General features: G+C 35.9%; 3 protein-coding genes and 1 long non-coding RNA gene across 4 annotated transcripts in view; all 4 read left to right on the top strand.

Annotated features, from left to right (window-relative positions):
• Window positions 1–3,719: 3,719 nt before the first annotated feature.
• dpp4 (dipeptidyl-peptidase 4) lies at window positions 3,720–13,775 on the top strand. The gene is made up of 26 exons (XM_065244561.2): window positions 3,720–3,923; window positions 4,113–4,197; window positions 4,670–4,762; window positions 5,139–5,233; window positions 5,611–5,685; window positions 5,770–5,822; window positions 6,501–6,570; window positions 7,512–7,632; window positions 7,923–8,077; window positions 8,160–8,254; window positions 8,335–8,467; window positions 8,596–8,634; window positions 8,741–8,839; window positions 9,901–9,971; window positions 10,074–10,127; window positions 10,199–10,326; window positions 10,425–10,472; window positions 10,750–10,848; window positions 10,945–11,014; window positions 11,099–11,293; window positions 12,086–12,140; window positions 12,242–12,341; window positions 12,442–12,500; window positions 12,673–12,745; window positions 12,846–12,919; window positions 13,131–13,775. Exons 1-26 carry the CDS (start codon window positions 3,918–3,920, stop codon window positions 13,221–13,223), a joined length of 2,238 nt encoding a protein of 745 aa, XP_065100633.1. The 5' UTR covers window positions 3,720–3,917; the 3' UTR covers window positions 13,224–13,775.
• Window positions 13,776–15,010: 1,235 nt separating this feature from the next.
• Window positions 15,011–17,119, top strand: gcga (glucagon a). The gene is made up of 4 exons (XM_065244560.2): window positions 15,011–15,072; window positions 15,162–15,281; window positions 15,610–15,762; window positions 16,839–17,119. Exons 2-4 carry the CDS (start codon window positions 15,193–15,195, stop codon window positions 16,957–16,959), a joined length of 363 nt encoding a protein of 120 aa, XP_065100632.1. The 5' UTR covers window positions 15,011–15,072; window positions 15,162–15,192; the 3' UTR covers window positions 16,960–17,119.
• A 2,722-nt stretch (window positions 17,120–19,841) lies between these two features.
• LOC135725466 (uncharacterized) lies at window positions 19,842–20,886 on the top strand. The gene is made up of 2 exons (XR_010524880.2): window positions 19,842–19,980; window positions 20,449–20,886. It is a non-coding gene; the product is annotated as an uncharacterized lncRNA (long non-coding RNA).
• A 998-nt stretch (window positions 20,887–21,884) lies between these two features.
• The window catches only part of pcyt2 (phosphate cytidylyltransferase 2, ethanolamine), a 15,185-nt gene continuing 10,161 nt past the window's right edge, over window positions 21,885–26,908 (top strand). Inside the window, exons 1-6 of the mRNA XM_065244559.2 lie at window positions 21,885–22,153; window positions 23,273–23,361; window positions 23,600–23,761; window positions 26,536–26,602; window positions 26,685–26,769; window positions 26,853–26,894. Of these exons, the coding sequence (XP_065100631.1) occupies window positions 22,029–22,153; window positions 23,273–23,361; window positions 23,600–23,761; window positions 26,536–26,602; window positions 26,685–26,769; window positions 26,853–26,894 (570 nt within the window). The 5' untranslated portion in view covers window positions 21,885–22,028. The remainder of the gene's footprint in view (window positions 22,154–23,272; window positions 23,362–23,599; window positions 23,762–26,535; window positions 26,603–26,684; window positions 26,770–26,852; window positions 26,895–26,908) is intronic.

Raw genomic sequence — 26,908 nt, 5'->3', positions numbered from 1 at the left:
CGTGTCTTCAAAAACAATGAACGAAACAATGCACTACAATGCATACGGGTAAAAGTAAAGAAACATGGTTTGTTAATTGTAATTCAACAAAAATGTCATCCTTAACAATCAAACAAATTTCAAATTTTTGGTTACTTTTGTATGATAAACCTTTTGTTGGATTAATTGTTCTGACACAACACTTGATACTGTATGTAAAATCCAAACAACTTTCAAAAATTTTTTTATGGATATTGTGATTTTAAAAACCTGTGTTGCAATTGCAAATCAAAATTTTGTTCTGTTTTTGGCATTACTGAGCACTTGGAGACTGACTTCAGTGTCCTGATTTATTCTCATGTCACAGAATAACATTGTGTTTTGATAAACAAGTCTGGATGCAAACATCGATGTGCCGCACCTGTCAGAGGAAGTTTTAACTTTCACGGCTTATGCTGCATTAAACCGGGTTAAACGAATGCGTGTTTGTTTGCAGAGGAAGTCTGCGGATGAGACAGATAGTTCCTCCCGAAGGTCAGTCAATAAAAGAGAGACTATGATATTTGTTAAGCTTTTAACAGGCTTTTAAAGCCTCGTTTTCCACCGGTCAACGATTTTCAAAGACTGCTTTCTGCTAATGCGACAAATTTCTGTATAAAGGTGTCTGTGTAAAATGTGCTGTTTTTTAAACGGCCGAATAATATGTTTTATATTAAAAGGCTAAATTGATTTTTATTGTAAAATGGTTGGGGAAAGTTACATTTAAAAGTAATGCATTACAATATTAAGTTACTCCCCCAAAAAGTAACTTATTGTGTTACTTAGTTACTTTTCATGGAAAGTAATACTTACATTACTTTTAAGTTACTTATGCGTTACCTTTCGATCTCTCAGGCCTTGCAGGTATTTTTTATGACTGAGAAGTTCTTCATTTAGAAAATTGCATATTTCTATCGGAAAAATTTTAATCTCTGGCCTGCCATCTCCGTTTCTGACTCAAAGTGTTCCTGCTTAGGCTCGCATGCATAGAGTATGTTATTTTATGTGACTACGTTCATCTAATTAATTAAACTGAAAAGTAACTTGCATGACTTTTTTTAAAAGTAACTCAAATATAAATGTGTACATTTATAAAGTAATGCGTTACTTTACTCATTACTTCAGAAAAGTAATATAGACAGACAGACAGATAGATGCTGTAGTCCGACAGATAGATACTGTGGAGAGACATAGATGCTACAGACAGACAGATACTGTAGACAGACAGACAGATACTGTAAACAGACAGATGCTACAGACAGACAGATGCTGTAGACAGACAGGCAGACGAATACTGTAGACAGACAGACAGATGTTGTAGACAGACAGACAGATGCTGTAGACAGACAGACAGATGCTGTAGACAGACAGACAGATGATGTAGACAGACAGGCAGACGAATACTGTAGACAGACAGACAGATGTTGTAGACAGACAGACAGATGTTGTAGACAGACAGACAGATGTTGTAGACAGACAGACAGATGTTGTAGACAGACAGACAGATGCTGTAGACAGACAGACAGATGGTGCAGACAGACAGACAGATTCTGTAGACAGACAGACAGATGCTGTAGACAGACAGACAGATGCTGTAGACAGACAGAAAGACAGATGCTGTAGACAGACAGACAGATGCTGTAGACAGACAGACAGATAGACAGACAGATGCTGTAGACAGACAGACAGACAGATGCTGTAGACAGACAGACAGATGTTGTAGACAGACAGACAGACAGATGCTGTAGACAGACAGACAGACAGATGCTGTAGACAGACAGACAGACAGACAGATGCTGTAGACAGACAGACAGATGCTGTAGACAGACAGACAGATGTTGTAGACAGACAGACAGATGTTGTAGACAGACAGACAGACAGACAGATGCTGTAGACAGACAGACAGATGCTGTAGACAGACAGACAGATGCTGTAGACAGAGAGACAGACAGATGCTGTAGACAGAGAGACAGACAGATGCTGTAGACAGACAGACAGACAGACGCTGGAGACAGACAGATGCTGTTAACAGGCAGATCAGACAGACAGACGCTGTAGACAGAGACAGACAAGACAGACAGACAGAAATACTGTAGACAGACAGATTTATACTTACTGACTGACTGACTGACTGACTGACAGATACGACAGACAGACAGATGCGACAGACAGATGCGACAGACAGACAGATATGACAGACAGATACTACAGACAGACAGACAAATACGACAGACAGACAGACAGACAGATAGATACGACAGACAGACAGACACTATGGGTAGGCAAATAGACATAAATCAGCTGTCACCTTTGACTATTTCTTGTGACATCACATCCTGTCTGTCTTAAGATACAGAGCCCATACTGACATCCTTGCTTTTAAGTTGGAGACATCAATATGTTCAGACTGTGAGTCTCACTTACTGCACATTTGTATCATGATTATTATTAAACAAAAGGACGTGACACATTTTGTAGTTGCAGTAAATGAAATCTGTAATGTTTTATTGGGAATGAGAAACTGCACTTTGTTATCTTGCATCTCGAGTACCAGATGTAAACATTTCAAAAGAAAATTGCGCTAATGTGTGTTTTCCACAGTTTTTCAAAAAGCCCTTTAGATTCAATACATTAGACTTTAGAGACTGTGGGAGGAAGATATGCTCTTTGGTCAGTTTTACAACGGTTGTTCTGCTCGCTGTGGCTTTAAATGAATTGCCAATACCATAAACAATCAGTCACGAACACAATCCATGGTTTTCTAGGTAACATTCCACTCGACCTTAGACACCAGCATGAATAAATACACATTCTTTAAAAAAAATTTTTTTTAATTATTTTATTTATAGAAATAAATGGAAAAATCAGCTGAGAAATAAGAAGATAACTTATTTCATCATAATGTGTAAGATATTTAAATGAAATAAAAAAATGATCACATTCTTATCAATAAAGAATTGCCATTTTACTAACTAAATGGATAAAAAAAATCTCTTTTCAATTAATAATATATATTCATTTATAGTATAATAACTTCAGAATTTTATTGACTTTTATTAAATACGCTTCGTAAGCTTCTTGATATTTTGTGCATGGATTAAAAAATGATTGCATAATCTAAAATATGTAATGATTTTCAGGATATTTTGTTATTGCATAACATCACTAACAGCTTCACGAGAAGCCGGATGTCCTTGTTTTTTTTCAATGACTTCAGGAAGTGCGCCTGTTTCACTTCAGTCATTATTTATTATTTGCTTTATAAATGACCCTCATAAATTTTATGGTATTTGAGCTCTGCTGTAAAAATGTACATGTAATATACTGTGTGTAAAATATAACGGAATGCAAGATTTTCATTAGGATACAAATGGCCATGAGAAAATCATACTCTTATTACGGTTTAATAATTAATATTTGTATTAAAAAGTTAGATTTTCATGATATGTCCCCTTTAAGAATCGTTTTGACCGATTCATTAAAAAATCGATTTCATCGAACGATTCATTTGATTCATTAATAGGCGTTGCGTACGTCACGTGGTCATGCAGTGCATTTTATAATGCACACATAAACGTACATTTTTTATATGTTAGTTACTGTAACTGAATACATTTTAACGATTATTGCATGTTGGGTGTTTAAGAGTAGAATGCATAAAACTACATAAAGCTTATATCTTTTGAGGTTTTGACATAATTTATAGATAAATCGCTGAATCATTGGCTGATATCAGGGAGTATGTTTTACCAGAGTGCGAACTTTAATCTACCACGACTTTATTGTTCCCTTTACAAGCAAAGTGGAGGTAATCTTTAACACTCGTGCCCTCAGTGGCGCACAGGGACAGAACGCAATTTGCGCTGAAGAATAGCGGAGTACTGATCTGGGACTGTAACATGATGGTTAGTAAGTAAAAAGTCTCCAAATATTGTCCATACAAATTGTAAAAGTTTGTTTTTAACGTCTAGATGCGGAAAAGCGCGAATGCGTAAAAGCGCATTTGGAGAGGATCCATGCGTTCCACGCACAGTGCGTTGTGTTGTTGACTCATGTGATCGTGAATTTGATTTGAATATCATGACATGTTTTAGAAAATCGGAAAATGGATTCTGGCTGCACTCGGGATCGCAGTGACAGTGGTCTTGATAGTTGTGCCAACAGTCATATTTCTGAAAGGTAAATACTTTTACATTCATGACACTGCTTTTATACTACATTTGCATAAAACGTTGCAGCCTGTTGATTTATAGTTGGGCTTCGTGACAAACTTGTAAGATGTCTTGCTTTATGGGTTTATTAAACTTCAATAAAGTCATCATTTTATACTAGTTAGTGGGATGTCACGGCTGATTGGCTACAGAAGAGCTTACATCAGTGTTTTTGATGTTTCCAGTTGTTATCTGGGCCATTATCTCACCCTGAATTTGAACTTTGTACAGGATGATCACTTTCCTTTTAGCTCTGGTCTCATGCACACACACAGTATGTACTGTACACTTTAAAATCAAGGTAAAAGGGTCCCACCGATGCCATAGATGAACTGTAAAATGGCATGTGTGTGTTTTAAAAACGTTAGTCTCACAGTGTATCCTTATCTATCTATCTATCTATCTATCTATCTATCTATCTATCTATCTGTCTATCACAGAGGATAAAGCACAACCACAGAAGACCTTCACACTTGAAGATTATTTTAACAACACTGCAAGGAGCAAATCATATAACCTGCGCTGGGTCTCAGGTACTTTGATTTTAAATAGGGTGTTCCTGTAGCTTAGTTGGTAATGCATTACGTAAGCATTGCAAAGTTCATGGTTTCCATTCCCAGGGCACACACATATTGATAAAATCTATAGATTAAAGGCACTGTAGGTCGCTTTGGATTAAAGGTATCAAATGATAACATACCAAGATGCTAAATTATGGCTTTTTTTAAGAAGACATAGTTAGTGTATACCATGGTATTGCAATGCTACATGTCCAAAACATCATGGTATTGCCACTGGACAGTGTCCCTAAAATATAAAAAAAAATCCATTGTGGTTTTATATATAACACTAATAAAACTGCATGTTTTAAAAAAAATTTAATCCTCCTTTTTTGTTTTACCTCCAAAGATGATGAATATCTTCACAAGACAGCAGACGGTTCAGTATTTCTGATCAATGCCGTAACGGGAAATGAAAATGAATTCCTGAACCATCAGATGTTTGTAAGATGTTTCAAATCACATTTGAATTTTTGTTCACTAAAACAGAAGTCTTTTAAAATGAATTGATCCCTTCACATAAACACATTAAAGGGACAGTTCTCCAAAAAAATGAAAAAATTGATCTGGGGCACCATTGACATCCATAACAGGAAAAATAATACTAAGGAAGTGAATGGTGCTCTGGATCTTTTTGGTAACAAACATTTGGAAACAAGTCTAGGTGAACTATCCATTTAATTCACATGGACATTTGGCTAAACCAATGACGTTAGTTTAGGGTGGAGCTACCTGCATGAACAAGACTTACAGTGTATCAATCAAATATTATTGTATATCAATAATCAATATTGAGAATTGTCTTCCTTTGATGTCACCAGGCCCGTGTGGCAGCTTCCGATTACATGGTGTCAGCCGATCGAAAATATGTCTCTTTTCTGAGCAACTATACAAAGGTATCAATCAAACACATTGATTAGTGATTGGTCTGCCTGTATCGATCTCTGCGTGTTTAATGTTCGTTTTTTTTTTTTTAACAGCTATGGAGACACTCATACACTGCATCGTACTCCATTTATAACCTGGAAAGCAAGTATGTTTGATAGTTTGTTTTTAAAAAACGGTCAGTCTATAAAGCCATAGATATACTTTATATAGATGCTAAATTGTCATTGAATCGTATAGTATACGGCACTGCCATATTGGGAAGGGCATGATTGCCCTATGAAGACGTACGAGTGAAGGCGAGCCATGTTTTTCTGGAATAAAAGCACATAAATATTATATTTCTTTATTTTATTTTATTGTCAAAAAATTGTAATTGCGAAAACACACATTTGTCAAGCATTGAAATAAATTTTGAAACGTAAACGCTGCTCCCACACATGTGTATAGACCATTTTGCAAGATGTAAACATCACTGGTCCAGATGCACTTCCTGTTTTTTTTTCTTAAGTTTTTTAGTTCACATTTATTTTGATTCAGTTCTAAACGTTCTTTTGGTTGTATTTTGTACTAATATTAATTACATTTGTTCAGTGTTAAAAAAAACAAAAACAGGAAGTTCTTCTGGACCAGTATTGTTTACATGGAAAATTGTCTATATGCAATGGTCTAGGGCGGTTTTGCCCTCCCCAATATGGTGGCGCAAATGACACATCTGTGGTGTCTATGTGTAAAGCTAGCTAAAACTGCTATGTATTTATTTATTTTTTTTTTTATTGGTTACTTTTTGAAGACTTGAAATGTATTTACTTGTTTTGTATATCAGCGCATTTATAAATACAGATATTCCACATGGAATCCAGTACCTTGCTTGGTCGCCAACTGGTCACAAGCTGGTGAGTATCAGCGAGAACTTGATTAATCATAAAAACGTAAATCTGTGTTGTTTTCTTCGAACAATGTTTTGCGTTGTCTTTCAATGATTTTTTTTCTATAAGAAACTTTGTTTGCAGACATATAACTCAGAAAAGTAGCGCACAACTACAGCAGTCATAATACGTTCATATACGTGTGTATTTTAGTATTTTACTAAACGAAATTTAAGTAAAATTCCTTAATAATAGTGTTTTTGAACCTCACCATAGTAAATATTAAAGTATACAACTATAGTTTATCAATTCAGTATAGTTAAAGGTATTGCGGAGGATTTTCTTTTTTCGGGTGGATCATCAAGACTATTGGTCCTCCTAAATGTCTATCAGGAGTGTTGCGCAATTGCATTTTTTTAAAAAGTGGAGAAGGCGGTTCTTTTCTAAAATTGATTGAAAAAAAATTGAAAAGCGTGATTTTTACTTCTGCACAGGAAGCGTGAATTTTCATTTATACTTCTGCGTCGTTGTTTCTTCGTACAATTGACGCAGAAGCATACATTTTACTTAAAGGCACACAAGGCAAGTCTGAGTATTATTTCTCTACTAGCTCCCCCTAGTGTCTGGGAGTAAATGCGTTCTATATCTAAGACTATACGAGACTGAAGGACACCGGGTCGGATACAGCGAACTTGCAAGTGGGGTATTCTTCCTACAGACGGTAGGGGCGGGCGAGAGAGTCTTCATTCGTCATGTAATGAGTCATTTAACCATATACCGACTTACGAAGATGATTTATTAACATAAAAATGCTGCCTTGTGTCCCTTTAACAAAGTGTAGTATATTATACTTCAGTTTACTACTGTGAATATTATAAATATGATTTAATTTCGAAAGTTTTATAGTATCTTATAAATAGATTTTCTGACACACCAAATTCACAGCAATCTTGCTTAAATCTATTCAGGCTTACGTGTGGAAATACAACGTCTATGTGAAAGAGACACCCACTTCACCTCCATATCAGGTCACTAATAATGGAGCCTACAACTTAATCCTCAACGGCATTCCTGATTGGGTGTACGAGGGTAAGTGATGGATACTAGCCATTAATAGGTGGTTAATGACAGAGACTTCTTAAAGGTACAGTACATCAAAAATGGTTGTGATTGGAAAATGGTCGTAAAAATTTAACTGCTAATCTAGGCAAGTGACTCACTCTTACTGATAAGAAAATGGGCAACAAACATCTAATATATTTACATCTATATTCGAATATACTTTGCTGTTTTGGGGCAGTAAGCAACTACCCTAAACTACTCAATGCTACGCGTTATTTTCACCTGTGTGACATCCACCATATTTGTTGCTTCTGCAGAAGAGATGTTTTCCACAAACTTTGCTTTGTGGTGGTCACCAAATGGGAGATTTGTGGCGTATGCTCAATTTAACGACTCGGAAGTCCACAGCATCGAGTACTCCTGGTACGGCAATGGCCAGTATCCAGAAACAGTCTTCATACCGTACCCCAAGGTAAATAACATCTCCGACTCCATCAAATATTATGCTAACATGGCTGATGGGTTTATCACACTTCTATTTGTACGATACGCAGCCTGGAACCCCAAACCCAATCGTGAAACTTTTCGTATTGGATACAAACACACATAACATCTCGGAAGTTGTCGTCCCCAGCGATGTTGGAGCAGGGTAACTTCACAGTTTTGCATATTTGGTTTGCAAAAGTTCTTCAAATGTTATTTAACCTAAAACTTGGTGGTTTATTACAGAGACCATTATCTGAGTACAGTCACATGGGCGACGGACGAGCGCATTGTAGTTCAGTGGCAGAAGAGGACACAGAACTATGTGGCTCTGAAATCGTATAACTTTAACAATGGCAAATGGAGCGAAGGTTTGCTGGTACGTTTAAAAAGGTTTAGCCACCAAGATCATACACGAATCATGATTTAAGAAAATAAATGTTGATGTTTTTACAATATTGGCTGATTTGAAGTACAAAATATTGTTTTTTTTGTGTTTTTAAACAGAACCAGATCATCACAAGCAGCACGGGTTGGGTTGGCCGGGTATGAAGTACTTTCTGTTGCGAGAAACTATTTATTTATTGTTAATACAATGTTGATCAAATGTTATAAGTAAGTTTGTTTAGTTCATTTTGCGTTGTTTTAACAGTTCTCTCCAGATGAACCTGTCTTTCGGCCAGATGGCGGCAGTTGTTATTACATACTGAGTAACGGAGAAGGGTTTAAACATCTTGGTTATTTTAAAGACGTGAGTTAAATTGGTTTACGACCTACAAAATGCAACTATTTAAAATGCAGATTCGTAACTTTCACTTCTCTATCACTAGCTGCGTTTCCATTACCCTTTAAATTGTGCAAATTGATATTGCGAATAAAAAATATGGCCAATTGTCGCAGCCGATGGTGTAGTGGGCAGAGCTCCGACATTTCGATTCCGGATCGTGGTCATTTGCCGATCCCATACCTCTCTCTCATCCCTGTACTTTCCTGTCCTCACCTCAATTACTGTCAATATATAGGCAAAATGGTCAAAAAAATATAACTTTAAAAAAATAAATAAAAAACGGCCAATTTCCATTGGCGAATTTTCAGTTCGCAATTTAAATCCTAAAATGTTAATATTCCTTCTCAATCTTGAGATCCATTGATCAAAACATCAGTATGTACAAAAGCCTGTAAACAAAATTAAGGGTAATGGAAACACAGCTACTGTCACAAATTTAGTTTTTTTTAAGTAAAATTATATCAAACTAACACTACCTGCAAAATTGTATTGCTCAAATTATAACGCGTTAACCAAAAAAGTTATGGATTGCAGCTTTATGATTTAAAAACTGTGCTACTTAATCCTATTATATAAATACATTTGGCGTAAATTTGAATACACTTTACAAGATTCATTGTTGCACCTAAATTTGTAAGTTAAATTTAAAATTAATCGTAAATTCAAGTTACTTTCTTGACTAGTGAGGAGTTGCTATAAATTATAAAAATAAAGTTGAATTAGCTCAAAGTATTTCAACTTTATTTTATAATTTAAAGCAACTCCTCACTAGTCAATAAAGTTGAAATAAATTGTAATTTAAAATGTATTAAACTTAAAAATTTAATTGCAACTAAGAATTTTTACACTTTGAATAAAGGTTTCACTTTACATTCAACCAAAAATATATTCCGGTCCACTTAGTAAGCCAAAAATATACTTTAACTTCATCTCCTATAGTCATAGTTCAAACACTATAAATATATAAGCTTAAATGTAAAGATAGTTTGTGATGTTCAATAATATTGTCCAATGGCATTTTTTAGGCAGTGAGAACATTTCTGACCAGTGGAAAGTGGGAGGTCGTGAGCATTCTTAAAGTCACCGAAGATGCCGTGTAAGTTGTTTCCTAAAAATTTCCTATACATTTCTGGCATTGCTGAAACGTAGATTTTTTTTACGTTTGTCCTTACCCATTTTTCTTTTTCTTTTGCAATAGATACTATGTCAGTAACCAACACAACAGCCATCCAGGACAAAGAAATGTTTACAAGTAAGTCGGCTAATAATATATGTTTTCACAGTTTGAAAATAAGATAAATCATTATTTTAACCCCCCTGCAGGATCACCATAAACGGTGAATCTCATTCTGAGCCCGTGTGCCTGACGTGTACCCTAAATGAGGACAGATGTAAATATAATTCTGCTCTATTCAGCCATAAAGGGACATACTATCGTATGGACTGTTCAGGTACGTACTACTGTATAGTATTTATACTTTACTTTCCTACATGCATATTGCAAAAGACTTGCAATCGATCAAATATTTTTACGTTTTTGTTTTCGTAGGGCCTGGACCTCCGCTGTACACACTAAGAAACAGCCGAGATGGATCAGGTACCGACATTTATTTAAATAAGATTGGTTCGGTCAGAAATGTGCCCCTAGTGGTTTAAAATGCTTCACAATTTTTAAAGGGTTGACTTCACAAACTATTTTAAGTTTTTTCTTTGGTTAAATAGTATTGAGGGAATATGGCACATGAAAATCGATTGGCATTGATTGGTTATCAGCCATTAATTTACAAAAATTATCAGTGTCAGACAAATTTGTCAGTATCGAATTTTAATAGCTGAAACTGGATTAATGGATTGTCTCCAATTAATTTATTTAGAGGTGAGAGTTCTTGAAGACAACAAAGATTTGGAGGGCATTTTGCAAGAGATCGCAATGCCATTGGTTACACATAAGACTCTAAAGATTGGGGATTTTGGTAATACTAAAATACTTTTTCGATAAAAATACCTTTTTTTATTAATTCATCCAAAGCAAGTCCGATCCTAATCTTTCTTTTCATTTCATCATACAGATCTCTGGTACCAGATGACATTGCCTCCCAAATTCGACAAATCCAAAAAATATCCTCTGCTTATTGACGTGTAAGCCAGCTATCTATTTTTTTTACCAAATAATTTAGTCGTAAGGCCCCCCCCCCAAAAAAATAATTTATCTTTCTCCTGTAGATATGCAGGACCCTGCAGTCAGAAGTCAGATTTGCGGTTTAGGGTTGGATGGTCGACATACTGGGCCAGTACAGAGAATGTGATCGTGGCCAGCTTTGATGGAAGAGGAAGCGGTTACCAAGGCGATAAAATCATGCACTCCATCTACAAACGACTCGGTACATACGAAGTCGAAGATCAGATTACAGCTGCTAGGTAAAAATCTATCGTGTTGGTCTTAAAGGAACATGCCCACATTTTAGGAATTTAGCTTATTCACCGTATCCCCCAGAGTTAGATAAGTCCATACATACCTTTCCCAACTCCGTGTGTGCTGTAACTCTGTCTGACACAGCCCTGCTAGCTTAGCTTAGCACAAAGACTGGAAGTGAATGGCTCCAGCTAGCATACTGCTCCCAATAAGTGACTGGAGCCATTTATTTCCAGCTAGCTGGAGCCATTTACTTCCAGTCTTTGTGCTAAGCTAAGCTAGTGGGGGCTGCATCAGACAGTGTTACAGCACGCACGGAGACGAGAAAGGTATGTATGGACTTATCTAACTCTGGGGATATGGTGAATAAGCTAAATTCCCAAAATGTGGGCGTGTTCCTTTAAGTAAACGTTTATGTGGTTAAACTTGTGCCGAGAATCAAGAGTCATTAAGTAATTTTTAAGATTGACCAAATTTACTAATACACGTCCTGTTTTTGTTTTGTTTTTTGGGGGTTGATAAAACTTATCAGTGCGTGTTATTCAGAAGAAAATAATCTAACCTAAAAATCTAATACCAAATGAAACGACTTCATTGAAATTATTTGCTGACATCACCCTCATTTTTTCCACAACTCCCCTCCATCCACCAGTCATATAAACTTCACTTTTTATCATCTAAAATAATGATAGATATAAATAAATAATTTAGATAATGATTTTTTTTTTCTGTTTTACTCTGAATTGAGAAAATGAAACGGAAATACAACTCATTTTTTTACTCTTTTGTTTTTTTAGAGAGTTTATCAAATTGGGCTTTATTGATAAAGATAAGATAGCCATCTGGGGCTGGGTAAGTTCCCAAAATATTTGTATAATTTTTTTTTATTATTTTCCAAATTTATTGGCCCTCAAAGCTGTATTTTGGTCTTCAATGCTGTGTCTCTAATGCAGTCATACGGTGGTTATGTCACATCGATGGTTTTGGGAGCTGGAAGCAAAGTTTTTAAATGTGGCATGGCTGTCGCTCCAGTGTCTAAATGGGAGTATTACGGTAAGTTACTGTAAATATGATTCAATGATACGAACATTGTGCGTCATCAAATTCATTCATTATGTTTTGTGCTAAGCATTTCGACTGTCATTTCCAACAGATTCTATTTACACTGAGAGATACATGCTAACACCCACAGAGAATCAGCACTTTTATGACGTAAGTTGACAAAAACGGTGCAAAGTTGTAAAGTTGTCGTAAAATCTCATCCTGTCTAAAGAACGTATACAAAAGACGTCACACAGATCCGAGTGAGTCAGTTCTTATAAATAATAAATCACGAGAGGAAAGTGCAGTTTTCCAGGTTTACGGGATGTTGTGATTCTTACAGAATTCCACAGTGACGGGCAGAGCCAAGAACTTTAAATCCGTTCAGTACCTCCTTGTGCATGGTACTGCTGACGGTAAGATGTATACAGTACCTCTCTCTCTCTCTCTCTCTCTATTAATAACTCATATGACTTAATGTTTAAGTGTAAAACAAATTACATCTTGTATTTTTAGATAACGTTCACTTCCAACAAGCTGCTCAAATCTCTAATGCTCTGGTTGATGAGCAAGTGGACTTTGATGCAATGGTAAGATGGATATACAAGTACTTGTAGCTTAAGTTATAGAGAATCCTGCTAGCAACAACAAGATCATTGGTTCGATTTACAGGCAACGCAAGTGCTAATAAAATGTTTATCTACTTTGCATATATCAAATGTAAAACTATTTGTATATGTATAAAATAACATACCGTAACTGCTAAATTTGCATATATGTATTAACTTTTTTCTTGTTCAGTGGTACACGGATAAAGATCATGGACTCGGAGGATCGGCCAACAAGCATGTGTATACTCACATGACTCATTTTTTGAAAAACTGCTTCGCTTGAACTCCTGAACTCTTTCCACCGGACAGAACAACTACTCGGAAACTTCAGCGTTGAATCAACGTTACTTCCAGACTGATTCATGCGCCTAAACACGTCACACGTATACACTCACAGATGAGCAACCCCCGACACCATAAACAACTTTTTGGTTATGTAAAAATGGACACTTTGTTAACGTGTAATAACTGACCAACAAAACAAAGAAATAAAAAACCTCACATTTATTACAATGTCAAATAGCAATAAGAAACTGTGCCATGTGGAATGTAAATGGTCAGATGTTATTGGATGTTCATGGATGCGCACAAGCTTGATGATCCAGCATTTTTATTTTATTTTTATTCATTACATTATGCATATTTTACAACTTTGAGCTGGGAAAAGCAATGTATATTCTGTCCATGCAGGAAGTTCATTGTCAGCTATTAATTTGATGTGAAATGCATAAAGAAACTATATATTTAAAATCGGATATTTAGTATGTAAGTTTCTTATGTGACAATATTTATTGTACATCCATTTATAATGTATACTGTGCATTGTAAGATAATAAATATCATTTTAATTAAACTGCACAAATATACTTTATTGATTCTTTTATTGTATTTTTTTACCAATGACAAAAAATATTAATTCCAATAAATAAATTCGAGTTTAAAAAAATAACACTTTTAAAGTATGTTACAAAAACTTTTAAAAAGTTACAGACTTTAAAAAAAAATTAAAACTTACATTTTTAAGTTTAATCAACTTGATTTTTACAATTCATTTAAACTTTCTTAGAGTAGGGAGTTATAATTTATAAAAAAGTATAAATTAAACAAATTAAGTTGAATTAGCTTAAGTTATAATTAATTGTAATTTCAAGTTGATTAAACTTAACAATTTAAGTGCAACAAGGAATTTGCTAATGATAAATAAACTATTTAGTAAATAACAGGGAAACCAAATTATTTCACAACACTAAATTTGCATTCTGGGAATTTAAAATTTTTCCCAGACAACCTGAAAGATCAAGTGGTTCACCGCAAAAAAAATGTTGTAGTTTTGCAGCTGTTTACCCGTAACTTATTGTATATTTAAACTTATGTTATTTACTGGCAACAGTTTGTTCAAAGTTAAATGAACATGAAACATTAACAAATCTTTGTCTTTACAGAATAAAACTATAAAAACAGCCTCGTGCAAAGCATTCTGGGAACCAGAAATCCTTATCGACCTTTTTCTGTTTTTTTTTTCAGATTTTGGTTCCCAGAATGCTTTGCATGTGGCTGTTATTTTAGTTTTATTCTGTAAAGATAAAGACTTGTTAATGTTTAATGTTCATTTAACTTTGAACAAACTGTTGCCAGTAAATAACATCAATTTAAATCTACAGTAAGTTACTGGCAAACAGCTGCAATTTCTACAGAAATGTACATCTTTTCTTATAATTAGCTCTTCACACCATTCAAATAATTTGTATCAATCAAAACACATTTTATGTACAAAGCATTCTGGCCAAGAAAAACTTAAATTTGTGTTGTCGTCTACACAGTAGCACGTCACGCGTTATTTTTTTATCCTTTATTTGCGAAGCATCCTTTCTTTTTCTTCACACCTCCAGAACAGCTCATATCTAGCAGCACTTTGGCAAATCTCTCTCTTTAAACAAACATTGGATGAGTTTCATCCAGAGCAGTTAATGGAGTGATACTAATGAATGAACTGAGTTGAACGTGTGTATGTGTGCGTTTTCAAAGCAGGCCAGCCTACTTGGTTTGGCTATATAAACCCACAGGTTTGAGATGAGGCCACGAAACCTACAGCAGAGGAACGAGAAGAACATCTGCGGTCCATCCATTCACTGGTAAGTTGGACCCAAAAACTTGTAGATGTTGGGTTGTTTGGTGTTTGTGGTACTTTTAGTTATTGTTTGCATGTCTATGATTTTTACAGGACGTGTGTGTAAACTCTACAGAAGCTCAAAATGAAGGGCATCCAAGTTTTTGCTGGTCTTCTTTTACTACTCTTCGTTCAAAACAGCATTTGTGCTCCACTACAAGACGACAGCACGAGGTAAGAGAAATGTATTGAGAAATCTATACGGTCTTATATGAGACACAGATCAGAAACATATTCAGATTGTTAAAAATAACTTGTGCTGATAAGTAAATTTCCACGTAGGTGAATGTCATTTTTAAATAATGCACAAAAAACAATAAAAGCATTTAGTTTGGTTATTGAACTTTTGTAAATTGTTATATATGCGGGTATATATGCGTTCAATAAAAGTGCTCAAACATTGTAATAGTTTAAATGGTCATTTTATGCCGTCATTTTATCAATTTGCCGACATTCGGTGGGTGTACACAATTATACTGACTCCAAGTTTCTTCACCTGTAGCACAGAGACAGTAAGTTATTTACCGAGAGGTGAAGATTTCACGACCGTAAAGAGGCATTCAGAGGGGACGTTCTCGAACGACTACAGTAAATACCTGGAGACCAGAAGAGCACAAGACTTTGTTCAGTGGCTCATGAACTCCAAGAGAAACGGGTACGAACGATACAGTATTACACAAATATAATTTTGTAGCGATATTGTTGAATTGTTTGTTTTCGCCGTAAAAAAATTACGTTGTTTTAAGTATTTTACAGTATTTTCGTTTACTTTTTATGTTTAAAGCAACACTGTAGTTTCCATGTAAAAATGACTTACAGCTCCCCCATGTGGTTGAAAAGCGCAACAGTGCCTGGTATCAGACACTCTTCTGCAGGCAGGGGGAGGGGCTTGGCTGTGTTTCCTACCCTCCACCGCCACTTTCAGAGTGTGCTTGTAGCAGCTAGGAGGCTGCTCAGGTTGCAGCAACAGTACAATTTGTCCAGTTAAAAGTTGTTCTATCACTGAAATAATTTTAGAGACATTATTTAAAGGTAAAAAAACTACATAGTGTTGCTTTAAGAAAACTAAGTATCTAAATGAAATATTTAGATTTAATTATATTTCTATATATAAAGCTATATATTAATATTATATATATTTAATCAAAGTCCCTTTAGGGAAGTCATGCCACTTGGTGGCCATGTTTGCAATGCCCCTGGGCAGTTATAGAAGACTACACAAGTCCTAACTACTTATTTATTTTAGTTATTTCTAAAGTTGTGTGCTAAAATCACAATTTAACAACGTAATTCTGACCATCAATGAAACCTGAAATCAACCGCGTGCGATAACTTAGTTTTTTAAAAGCTAAAATTGGGCTAAAAACAACTTTTCCGAGGTAGTTTTAGCTATTGCCCAAGCAAACAGATTGGCAAGTGCCTCACGTGACAAAGCCCATCCGCCAGAAAAATCGTCAGTCTTTATCGATTTTTTTACTGAAATTTCCGTCTGCAGAGCGGCCATATTGAGCGTTGCCTTTTTCCCCATTCATAGCAGTGTTCAATCTTTGATTTAGTTAAATATTTCATTTAAAGGTCTAACCCTAAAGTCTAACCCAACCCTAACCTTACCTAACCTAGCCCAACCCAGACCCACAATCCATTTTACCATTTAAATTTACATTTTCACCAAACTGATTGAATTCAAACATTTCATTTATAATAATTCACGATCACTCTCTTTTTTTCCAGTGGTCCATCCAGACGTCACGCTGAAGGGACATACACCAGCGACATCAGCTCGTACCTGCAAGACCAAGCGGCCCAAAACTTTGTCGCTTGGTTGAAATCAGGACAGCCCAAACAACAGTAGGCTTCAATGCTTAGTTGCCTTCAGCTGCTTATTGATCATGACAAAGATGCAAATAAAGAAAGAGCGAGTGTGTGTGTGAGAGAGAGAAATAACAGATTGCTTGCTTGCTTCTAACGCACTTTACGATAAAGCTAATGCTAATAAATCACGCTAAAACTGGGCTGTGTGTTTCTGGTTATCTTTCTGCCACAATGTTTGTGCAAAACTTTTGTTGTATGTGTTGCTAAACTAATCAAACACTTTCACAAAAATCTACTGCCTATTTATATATCCATGCAGTAACTTATTACTAATCAAATACGACTGTGATTGTCAAGTGATGTGCGTTCTTGGAATGACATTACCATCAACCAATTAGATTTGAGTGTTGGTGTTAGGGGTGGGGCTAAAACCAGTTTTGTTTGACAGAAACGTCTTAACATGGCTGCGTAAGTCTTGACAAAAAATTTGAAGGGCATTCTTTGTGTCCTTTTTAAAAAATGTGTCCGGAGCCTGATCATTTTTTTTATAAATATGTGTTTAATACTGTAAAATACCCTTGATGTTACAGTCAACACCCTTGCCGACCAGTATGAAAGTAAACTTTCCAACTTGGACCCATTGTGCGAGCTGTCTCTTTAGTACTGCGTGGTTTATTTACATGTTGCTGCTGACTGGACTGCAGTTCTGACACACCCACCAAACAAGAGAAAATGTATCTCAAACCCTGTTGCACACCGGTGCACACTGTTTCAAGGAAACTGGTGTTTCTCAAACGCGAGGATGCATCCTAGGAAGGCTGCATCCTAGGAAGGCTGCATATCTCGGCTGCCATGTCATTCATCACACAACGTCGAAGGACATCTCAATTCGAAGGACGCTTCAAAGGCCCTTCATTCGGCCACTTTTGAAGGATGCATGAACTGTATCCTTCGTGCCCTCAAATCACCCACAATTCTTTGCACACATTCAAAAAACTGCGCGAGAATCAAATTGGCACTTTCGTCACTGACTTTTTATTCTGAAATATAAGCCAAAAATTAGTAGGAAACTAGTGGGCACCCAATTTCTTCAATGCAAATTTTGTATAGAACTGGGAGATCACAAACGGCTGAAATATGATTCTCATTCACAGTACTGAACTAATAAAAAGTTCGAAAAACTTTTTGTGGTGATACATTGCATTATCTTTAACTTCTCACTTTACTTTAAAGTTTTCCTGAAAAGACGACAGGGGTGGGAACCTTTCTGACTTTGCCATGGACCACTGTCAGAAGGACTGTACTAGGAAAGGAAACAACCTTCTTAGGGCGTGTCCTCGCGTTTAAGAAACACCCAATATGTCGTTCTACCCAGAAATCGTAGCAAAACGTTGAGCAACGGTTTGAACTTGAAAGTGCCCTGGGCAGGATTATAATCATACAATTGTACATATTATCAAAACGAACAAATTATCTATGCAGTGTTGCAAATGAAGCAACTCGATTCAGCGCCTTTTCAGACTCCTTTAGTGAATGTTAAGTGACTTTTTGAACAAACCTTGACGTTTAGGGGGCGTGCACACCAAAGCTTTTACCCCCGCGGCCGGCGCATGTTTTCAATTGTTTCCAATGGAAGATCAGCGTTTTTTCGTAATAAGCCAGCAGCTAGCGTTTTTTTCCGCGCTGAAAACCGGCGCTCGGCGGTTTTTCCGCACTGAGCGCTGAGAATAAGGGGCTGTGCACACCAAAACTTTTAAACACAGCTGAAAACGCATGGAGGACACCGATTGCCAGCTGTTTTTTCAGCTGAGTGCCAGCTTTTTTCAGCCAAGGGCTTTGGTAGCTGAGATACTTGAGCTGTGAGCCGGTTGGTTGTTGTGATACTTGTCCCGCCCCTCCTTGTTGAATCTTTTTCTACCCTTGACGTAGGGTGACCATACGTGCCATTCTTCCCGGACGCATCCCGTCCAGGATTTTGCGTTCGTCTTCCGGAAGTCGTATTTGTCGACCGCATACATCATAGAGGATTATTATTATTATTACAGAAAAGCAACCGTTACATTTTAAGGTAAGAATGAAACTACGATTGTATATCTTATGTTTTTAACTGAATGGCGTATGTGGTCAACAAATACGACTTCCGGAAGACGAACCGAAATCCTGGACGGGATGCGTCCGGGAAGAATGGCACGTATGGTCACCCTACTTGACGCTCCGTGCAGAGCGTGGAAAAACTGCTGAGCACCGGTTTTCAGCGCAGAAAAAAAAACGCTAGCTGCTGGCTTATTTGAAAAACACTGAGCTTCCATTGGAAACAATTGAAAACATGCGCCGACCGCCGGCGTAAAGGCTTTGGTGTGCACGCCCCCTTAAAAGAGATTCAACTTTGGGTGAAAAGCTCTGCTCATCAATGTCAGTTCTCACACGCCCGTCCAATCACAGTGGAGGAGTGGCGGGACAAGTATCACAACAACCAACCAGCTCACAGCTCAAGTATGACATCTACCAAAGCGCTCAGCTGAAGAAAGCTGGCACTCAGCTGAAAAAACACCTGGCATTCGGTGTCCTCCAGGGGTTTTCAGCCGCGTAAAAAAGCTTTAGTGTGTCCTGCCCCTTAGTCAGTATGTCTAAAACAGAAACACTAAATATTAAAACGAACAACAGCTTTAATGTGCGTATCAACTGTATTTTAAAACAGCACGTGAGCACAGAAAGTATAAAATGCAAAACAGACAAAATGCAAATACGCCGCGTCACGAACCTGCCTTTTATTATATGACGACATTAGGCGACTTCTCAAACAGACTTTGGATTCTTTCCATTTCAAATTTTTGGTAACCATACAAAACAGCTTCCAATGTCAAACTCCAAACTTTCATGATTTTGTTCTCATAAGTTGTTTGTCACATGTGCCTAGGTCTGCAGACAACAGAAGTGCAAATCTGATCCGCAGAAGGCACGTAGATGGCAGTTTTACCAGTGATGTCAACAAGGTTTTGGACAGCATGGCTGCTAAAGAATACTTACAATGGGTGATGAACTCAAAGGCAATGGGGGCGAGGTGACTACCTTTAGTGTTAAACACTATAAACAAAGATTTAACCAAATCTGATAATAAGTGTGAATGTTAAAGGGATAGTTCACCCCAAAATGATAATTTGATCATAAATCACTTATACCCATGTCGTTCTAAACCACCAAGTTTTCTCGTCGCTTCATAATATTATAATTGAACGACTGATGGCACATGGACATTTTTGGCGATGCCTTTCATTCTTTTTGGGAAAAGAATTGTGTAACTAACTGAAAGTCAATGGGACGGACCGAAGCATCCCGGTTTTCGTCAAAAATATTTTAAAATGTGTTCTGAAGACAGTCGGAGCCCTTGGTGGTTTAGAACCACACATGGTTTAGTGAATTATGATCAAATTATCATTTTGAGGTGAACGATCTCTTTAAGTACAAGAAATATTTGTGAATTTTATCAGGAGGGAATAAATGTGTCTAATGTGATTTTTTTATTTTTTAGTGGCAAACGGGACGGGAATTGATAAAGAACCAATGGACTTCCCTATAACAGCTTAAAACTGGATCCTGTTGGCCTTCAGTCATCAAATGAATGAAAGCCATATCGCTTAAAGCCAAAACTCTGGAAATCTAAAGCCATATTACTATAATATATATTTTTCTTTTTTATTTATTTATTTATTTTACATTTAAGCACTGAAGTCATTATTATTTATTCTCCTGTGACTTAAAAACATCATGTACCCTAAGTTATAAGAAAAATTGATATTTTTTTAAGGTTTTTCTATGTGTGCGATATTAAAGGAACATCAGGTTAACTCACGTGAATGCATTAAAAACTCAGGAAAAACTGAAAATGTATTTGTGTCACAACTGTATCAAAGTGTCGTGTTAAACGGTGTCCTGCTCTGCTAAATAAACGTTTTCATATTCATCCCGAGCTCAGTCTACTTGAACATTTGTGCATGGATCTACAGCGCCACCTTGAGGACTGCCTGTGAAAATCTCGTATTTAAATAATTTACAATGTGTAATCTATGAAACAGGCATTCAATTACATCATGCCAGTTTAATAAACTTAATAATAATAATAATATTTAATATAATTAGAAATATATTAATAGAATTCAAATATAAATTATAATATTAATATAATAAGTAACACTAATATTAATGTTGCAACAATTTTGGATGCAAATAGCCTATTTTTACTCATGTTAAATAACACAATTGTAGATGTTTATAGAATTGTCAGAAAAATATGACACTAACTTAAATAAGAAGTATTGACAGCTTTAATACAACAGGAGATAGTTTAGGAAATAGGACGCCTATCTACGTAAACAAATATATTTAATAATTTTTTATTAACTTATTCAGAAAGGATGTGTTGAGTAAAGTAAAAAGAAAAAAAATACTAATTTAGATTTTTTTAGATAATTTAGATTTATATGAAATATCCTTGTACTATTTAAAGCAACTGTAAATGTAACTACGTAATATGAATGATATGAACAAATAAATATAAAATTAAATTAAATTTGAGTTGATAAACGTATAATTTTATTATTAAAATAACTTTAAAAGATTTTCTATAGGTTATCGCAGGTCATTTCTCAATCCGAATGCTGCAGCCTGCGGAGGTCGCATATGCAGGCTGCATACGTCATCAAGCCTGGTTTAGTTTAGTTATCTGAGCATTACATTCGCAAGTAACAAGCATATTAAAACAATTTAGGATTAACTAAGAAAAATAGTCAACTTTATAATTGTTATAATTTTAAAATAAGACATTCTTGATGGCGTATACAACCTACAAATGCGACCTCCGGAGGCTGCAGCCTTCGGATTGAGAAGCGGCCAATGTCTGCAAGGAATCCCTCGTATGAGGCGATACGCGTATGACGTCACTTCCCCAACCGGCGTTGTACGTCGAGGGGGCGTGTGGTCTACGCGTTGCGTCATCAACATCGCGCACATTCTCTTTGCATCTGCGAAGAAGGGCGTTTTGACTTTACCGGGTTTCCGCACCGGCTCTGTGTGTTACAGTCGCTTTTAACCGACAGTTTTTACGCGTAAAACATGATTAGAAACGGAAACCACGCAGAGGAGGAGAACAGCGGGGAGTCGGGCTCCTCCAACCAGGAGGCGTTAGCCCGCAGCCCGGAGAAGAGGAAACGGTTGATCCGGGTGTGGTGTGACGGATGGTGAGTGAGATCGGACCCGCAGCGTAGATCACACCTAACGTTTTGCTTTCTGTTTTGTACAAAGAAAGACGTGGTTAAATTGTATCATTCAAGTACGCTGCTTTTACAACGATTGTAATATCGCGATATGTGCCCGCAATGGTATTGAATGACTGTCATTCACCATAGTATTTACATGGTACTCCACTATAAACGATAAATGCGAAATGCGATTATTTAATATGTACCATAGAAAGACGTACTATGGTACTACCGTGGTATTTTGGGTTGTACCACAGTGATTTTAACCATAATATCACTGTTATAGCCATATACCATGGTATTAACATGGCACTTCACTTACAAAAATAAAGATTTACTTTCTTAATATGTAGCTTGGGAGTGCATACCAAGAAGTACTATGGTATTACTATGGTACTATGGACATGAAATCTTGGTACTACAATGTTTTTACCATGGTATCACAAGAATACATTCATTTCAGTACCTTAGTAAAAATAAAAACACCATGGCGTTACAACCTGATACCATTACTGTGCCACAGTGCATACAATTGCTTTAACCATGATATCACAAAGATACCATAGCTAGAACTGTGCCACAGGACATGAATTTCAGTACCATAAAATAAATGCACCATGCACATGTATTTTTTTTTTTAAGTAAGGATATGGCACTACTACAGTATTTAAGACATGCTATTATGATACCACTATACCGTTATCATGTCTAAAATAACCAAGGTTCTTTTGTACCCTTTTTTTTACAAAGTACCCTGGTATTACTATGGTACTACAGAGTCAACATGCCTGTAGTAAGCCTTTCATTACATCAGATGCTGAAACTGAATTTATAAATAGCTGACACGTTGTGGCGGCTAGAAAAGGATCATGGGAAATTGGAGATTATGTCCCAATGTAATACCATCGGCCTGTCTGGTGATCTTACTGGGGCAAGGGTTCACCGTGGTTAAATAACACCTTCACAAACCTTCTCTAGTTACTCCTGTCAGCACCACCGTTTTACATTTACTACATAGTCAATGAAGGTTTATTGAGCGCTGTTATTTTCCTGACCTTGTGAACTGATCGATGCTGTATTTACTCTTTTTGTCAACAGCTATGACATGGTACACTACGGTCACTCTAACCAATTGAGACAGGCCAAAGCAATGGGAGATTATCTGGTAGTGGGAGTCCATAAAGATGGTATGCAATCACAACACACATATTTGATTCGGTCCTTCATAATTCAGTCTACATTTAAAAATGTATGAATGTCATTGCATTAGATAAGGAAATATAAGGCATTTATTGTAAACATAATTGGCTTAGAAATGTTTTTTTTAGAAAGCTTGAGGACCATCTGTGCATTTTTCTGCAAGTGTCCAAATGTTTATTGTTTTACTATAATGGATTAACTGTGAAATAATAAACATTTTCTTAGAGGAAATAGCCAAACACAAAGGCCCTCCGGTCTTCACTGAGGCTGAGCGTTATAAAATGATACGGGCCATAAAGTGGGTGGACGAGATCGTGGAAGGAGCGCCGTACGTCACCACGCTCGAGACGCTGGACAAGTACAACTGTGATTTCTGCGTGCACGGAGGTAAGGGAAGATTACTTAGAAAGAAACATAACGCATTAATAATTTCATAAACAAAGGAGTAAAATATTTCCCGTAAAATGCTGTCAAGTTAGCTTACTACATTTCGTATTCGTAAGTTATAAAATATACCGATAAATATCAGTAACCGATACATTGTGCATCTCTAAAAAATATAGTGAAGAATGTTTACATTACATTAAATTATGATAATTTAATGTTATATAGACATTCTTCACCATCTTTTTTTATTGTATTCTGTTGATATGCTAAAGGTTTAAAGATCGAATGATAAATATCGGTAACCGATACATTGGTGCATCTCTAAAAAAGATGGTGAAGAATGTCTACATTACATCAAATAATGATAATTTAATGTTAAATAGACATTCTTCACCATATTTTTTTTATCGTATTCTGCCAATATGCTAAAGGTTTTGAGATCGGTGATAAATATCGGTAACCGATACATCGGTGCATCTCTAAAAAAGATGGTGAAGAATGTCTACATTACATCAAATTATGATAATTTAATGTTATATAGACATTCTTCTCCATATTTTTTTATCGTATTCTGCCAATATGCTAAAGGTTTTGAGATCGGTGATAAATATCAGTAACCGATACATTGGTGCATCTCTAAAAAAGATGGTGAAGAATGTCTACATTACATCAAATAATGATAATTTAATGTTAAATAGACATTCTTCACCATCTTTTTTTTTCGTATTCTGCGAATATGCTAAAGGTTTTGAGATCGGTGATAAATATCGGTAACCGATACATCGGTGCATCTCTAAAAAAGATGGTGAAGAATGTCTACATTACATCAAATTATGATAATTTAATGTTATATAGACATTCTTCACCATCTTTTTTTTTCGTATTCTGCGAATATGCTAAAGGTTTTAAGATCGGTGATAAATATCGGTAACCGATACATCGGTGCATCTCTAAAAAAGATGGTGAAGAATGTCTACATTACATCAAATTATGATAATTTAATGTTATATAGACATTCTTCTCCATATTTTTTATCGTATTCTGCCAATATGCTAAAGGTTTTGAGATCGGTGATAAATATTGGTAACCGATACATTGCTGCATCTCTAAAAAAGATGGTGAAGAATGTCTACATTACATCAAATTATGATAATTTAATGTTATATAGACATTCTTCTCCATATTTTTTATCGTATTCTGCCAATATGCTAAAGGTTTTGAGATCGGTGATAAATATTGGTAACCGATACATTGCTGCATCTCTAAAAAAGATGGTGAAGAATGTCTACATTACATCAAATTATGATAATTTAATGTTATATAAACATTCTTCACCATCTTTTTCCATTGTATTCTGTTGATATGTTAAAGGTTTTTAGATCGGTGATAAATATTGGTAGCTGATACATTGGTGTATCTCTAAAAAAGATGGTGAAAAATGTCTACATTTCATCGAATAATGATAATTTAATGTTATATAGACATTCTTCACCATCTTTTACCATCGTATTCTGTTGATATGCTAAAGGTTTTGAGATCGGTGATAAATATCAGTAACCGATACATTGGTGCATCTCTAAAAAAGATGGTGACGAAGGTCTACATTACATCAAATAATGATAATTTAATGTTAAATAGACATTCTTCACCATCTTTTTTTTTCGTATTCTGCGAATATGCTAAAGGTTTTGAGATCGGTGATAAATATCGGTAACCGATACATCGGTGCATCTCTAAAAAAGATGGTGAAGAATGTCTACATTACATCAAATTATGATAATTTAATGTTATATAGACATTCTTCACCATATTTTTTTTATCGTATTCTGCCAATATGCTAAAGGTTTTGAGATCGGTGATAAATATCGGTAACCGATACATCGGTGCATCTCTAAAAAAGATGGTGAAGAATGTCTACATTACATCAAATAATGATAATTTAATGTTATATAAACATTCTTCACCATCTTTTTCCATCGTATTCTGTTGATATGCTAAAGGTTTTGAGATCGGTGATAAATATCGGTAACCGATACATTGGTGCATCTCTAAAAAAGATGGTGAAGAATGTCTACATTACATCAAATTATGATAATTTAATGTTAAATAGACATTCTTCACCATCTTTTTTCATCGTATTCTGTTGATATGCAAAAGGTTTTGAAATCCGGTGATAAATATCGGTAACCGATACATCAGTGCTTCTCTAAAAAAAGATGGTGAAGAATGTCTACATTACATCAAATAATGATAATTTAATGTTATATAGACATTCTTTACCATCGTATTCTGTTGATATGCTAAAGGTTTTGAGATCGGTGATAAATATCGGTAACCGATACATTGGTGCATCTCTAAAAAAGATGGTGAAGAATGTCTACATTACATCAAATAATAATAATTTAATGTTATATAGACATTCTTCACCATCCTTTTTAGAGATGCACGGATGTATTGGTTACCGATATTTTTTGGCTGATCGTAAAACCTTCAGCGTATCAGCAGAATAGGTTTGATAGAGTGCAAAAGGCGGAAATCATAAACCAGTAGTTTATATATTAACTTTAGGAAGGCACAGAGTTGTGTAATGTCTGTTGCATAATCCAATGTTATTTGCTGAGTAAAATAATTGTTGTTTTTTAATTTTGTTGGCCTGTTTAATGTTAAATGGATCAAATCCATGTTTAGTGAAATACGTCTGTAAACTTGCTAGTAAAACTTAAGAAACTATACTGATGTTAAATAAAATTAAATACCTGTATTTATTTTGTTAGATGACATCACCTTGACCGTGGACGGGAAGGACACTTACGACGAGGTGAAGAGAATGGGCAGATACAGGTAAACATAGTTACGCCTCAAATCTATAGGCACCCCTAAACTCGAAATTAAATGTCTATCGTGCATCGTTTTTGTCCAACAGGGAATGTAAGCGCACATTGGGAGTGTCCACGACGGATCTGGTGGGCCGAATGCTTTTGTTGACAAAGGCGCACCACAGTAACATAGTGAGTTATTTTTTTTGTGTGGTGTATGCATCTTAAAAAGTTTTTTCTGGCTCCGTTATAGATCTGTTGCTTCTCTCTTTCAGGATAATACAGCATACCAGCTCCACACGGATAACTTTGGAAAGGTGAGTGGATTTAG

The sequence above is a fragment of the Paramisgurnus dabryanus genome, chromosome 24 (genome assembly GCF_030506205.2).
Source record: "Paramisgurnus dabryanus chromosome 24, PD_genome_1.1, whole genome shotgun sequence".
Classification (NCBI taxonomy): Eukaryota; Metazoa; Chordata; class Actinopteri; order Cypriniformes; family Cobitidae; genus Paramisgurnus; species Paramisgurnus dabryanus.
This window is presented reverse-complemented; position numbering and strand designations above follow the sequence as displayed.

Excerpts from the sequence above, each read along its gene's own strand:
- dpp4 (XM_065244561.2), top strand. Across the intron at positions 8,255-8,334 it reads CCCAGCGATGTTGGAGCAGG|AGACCATTATCTGAGTACAG; the intron begins GTAACTTCACAG and ends GGTTTATTACAG. Across the intron at positions 10,849-10,944 it reads TCTAAAGATTGGGGATTTTG|ATCTCTGGTACCAGATGACA; the intron begins GTAATACTAAAA and ends TTCATCATACAG.
- gcga (XM_065244560.2), top strand. The coding sequence starts at position 15,193 with ATGAAGGGCATCCAAGTTTTTGCTGGTCTTCTTTTACTACTCTTCGTT. Across the intron at positions 15,282-15,609 it reads CTACAAGACGACAGCACGAG|CACAGAGACAGTAAGTTATT; the intron begins GTAAGAGAAATG and ends CTTCACCTGTAG. Across the intron at positions 15,763-16,838 it reads ATGAACTCCAAGAGAAACGG|TGGTCCATCCAGACGTCACG; the intron begins GTACGAACGATA and ends CTTTTTTTCCAG.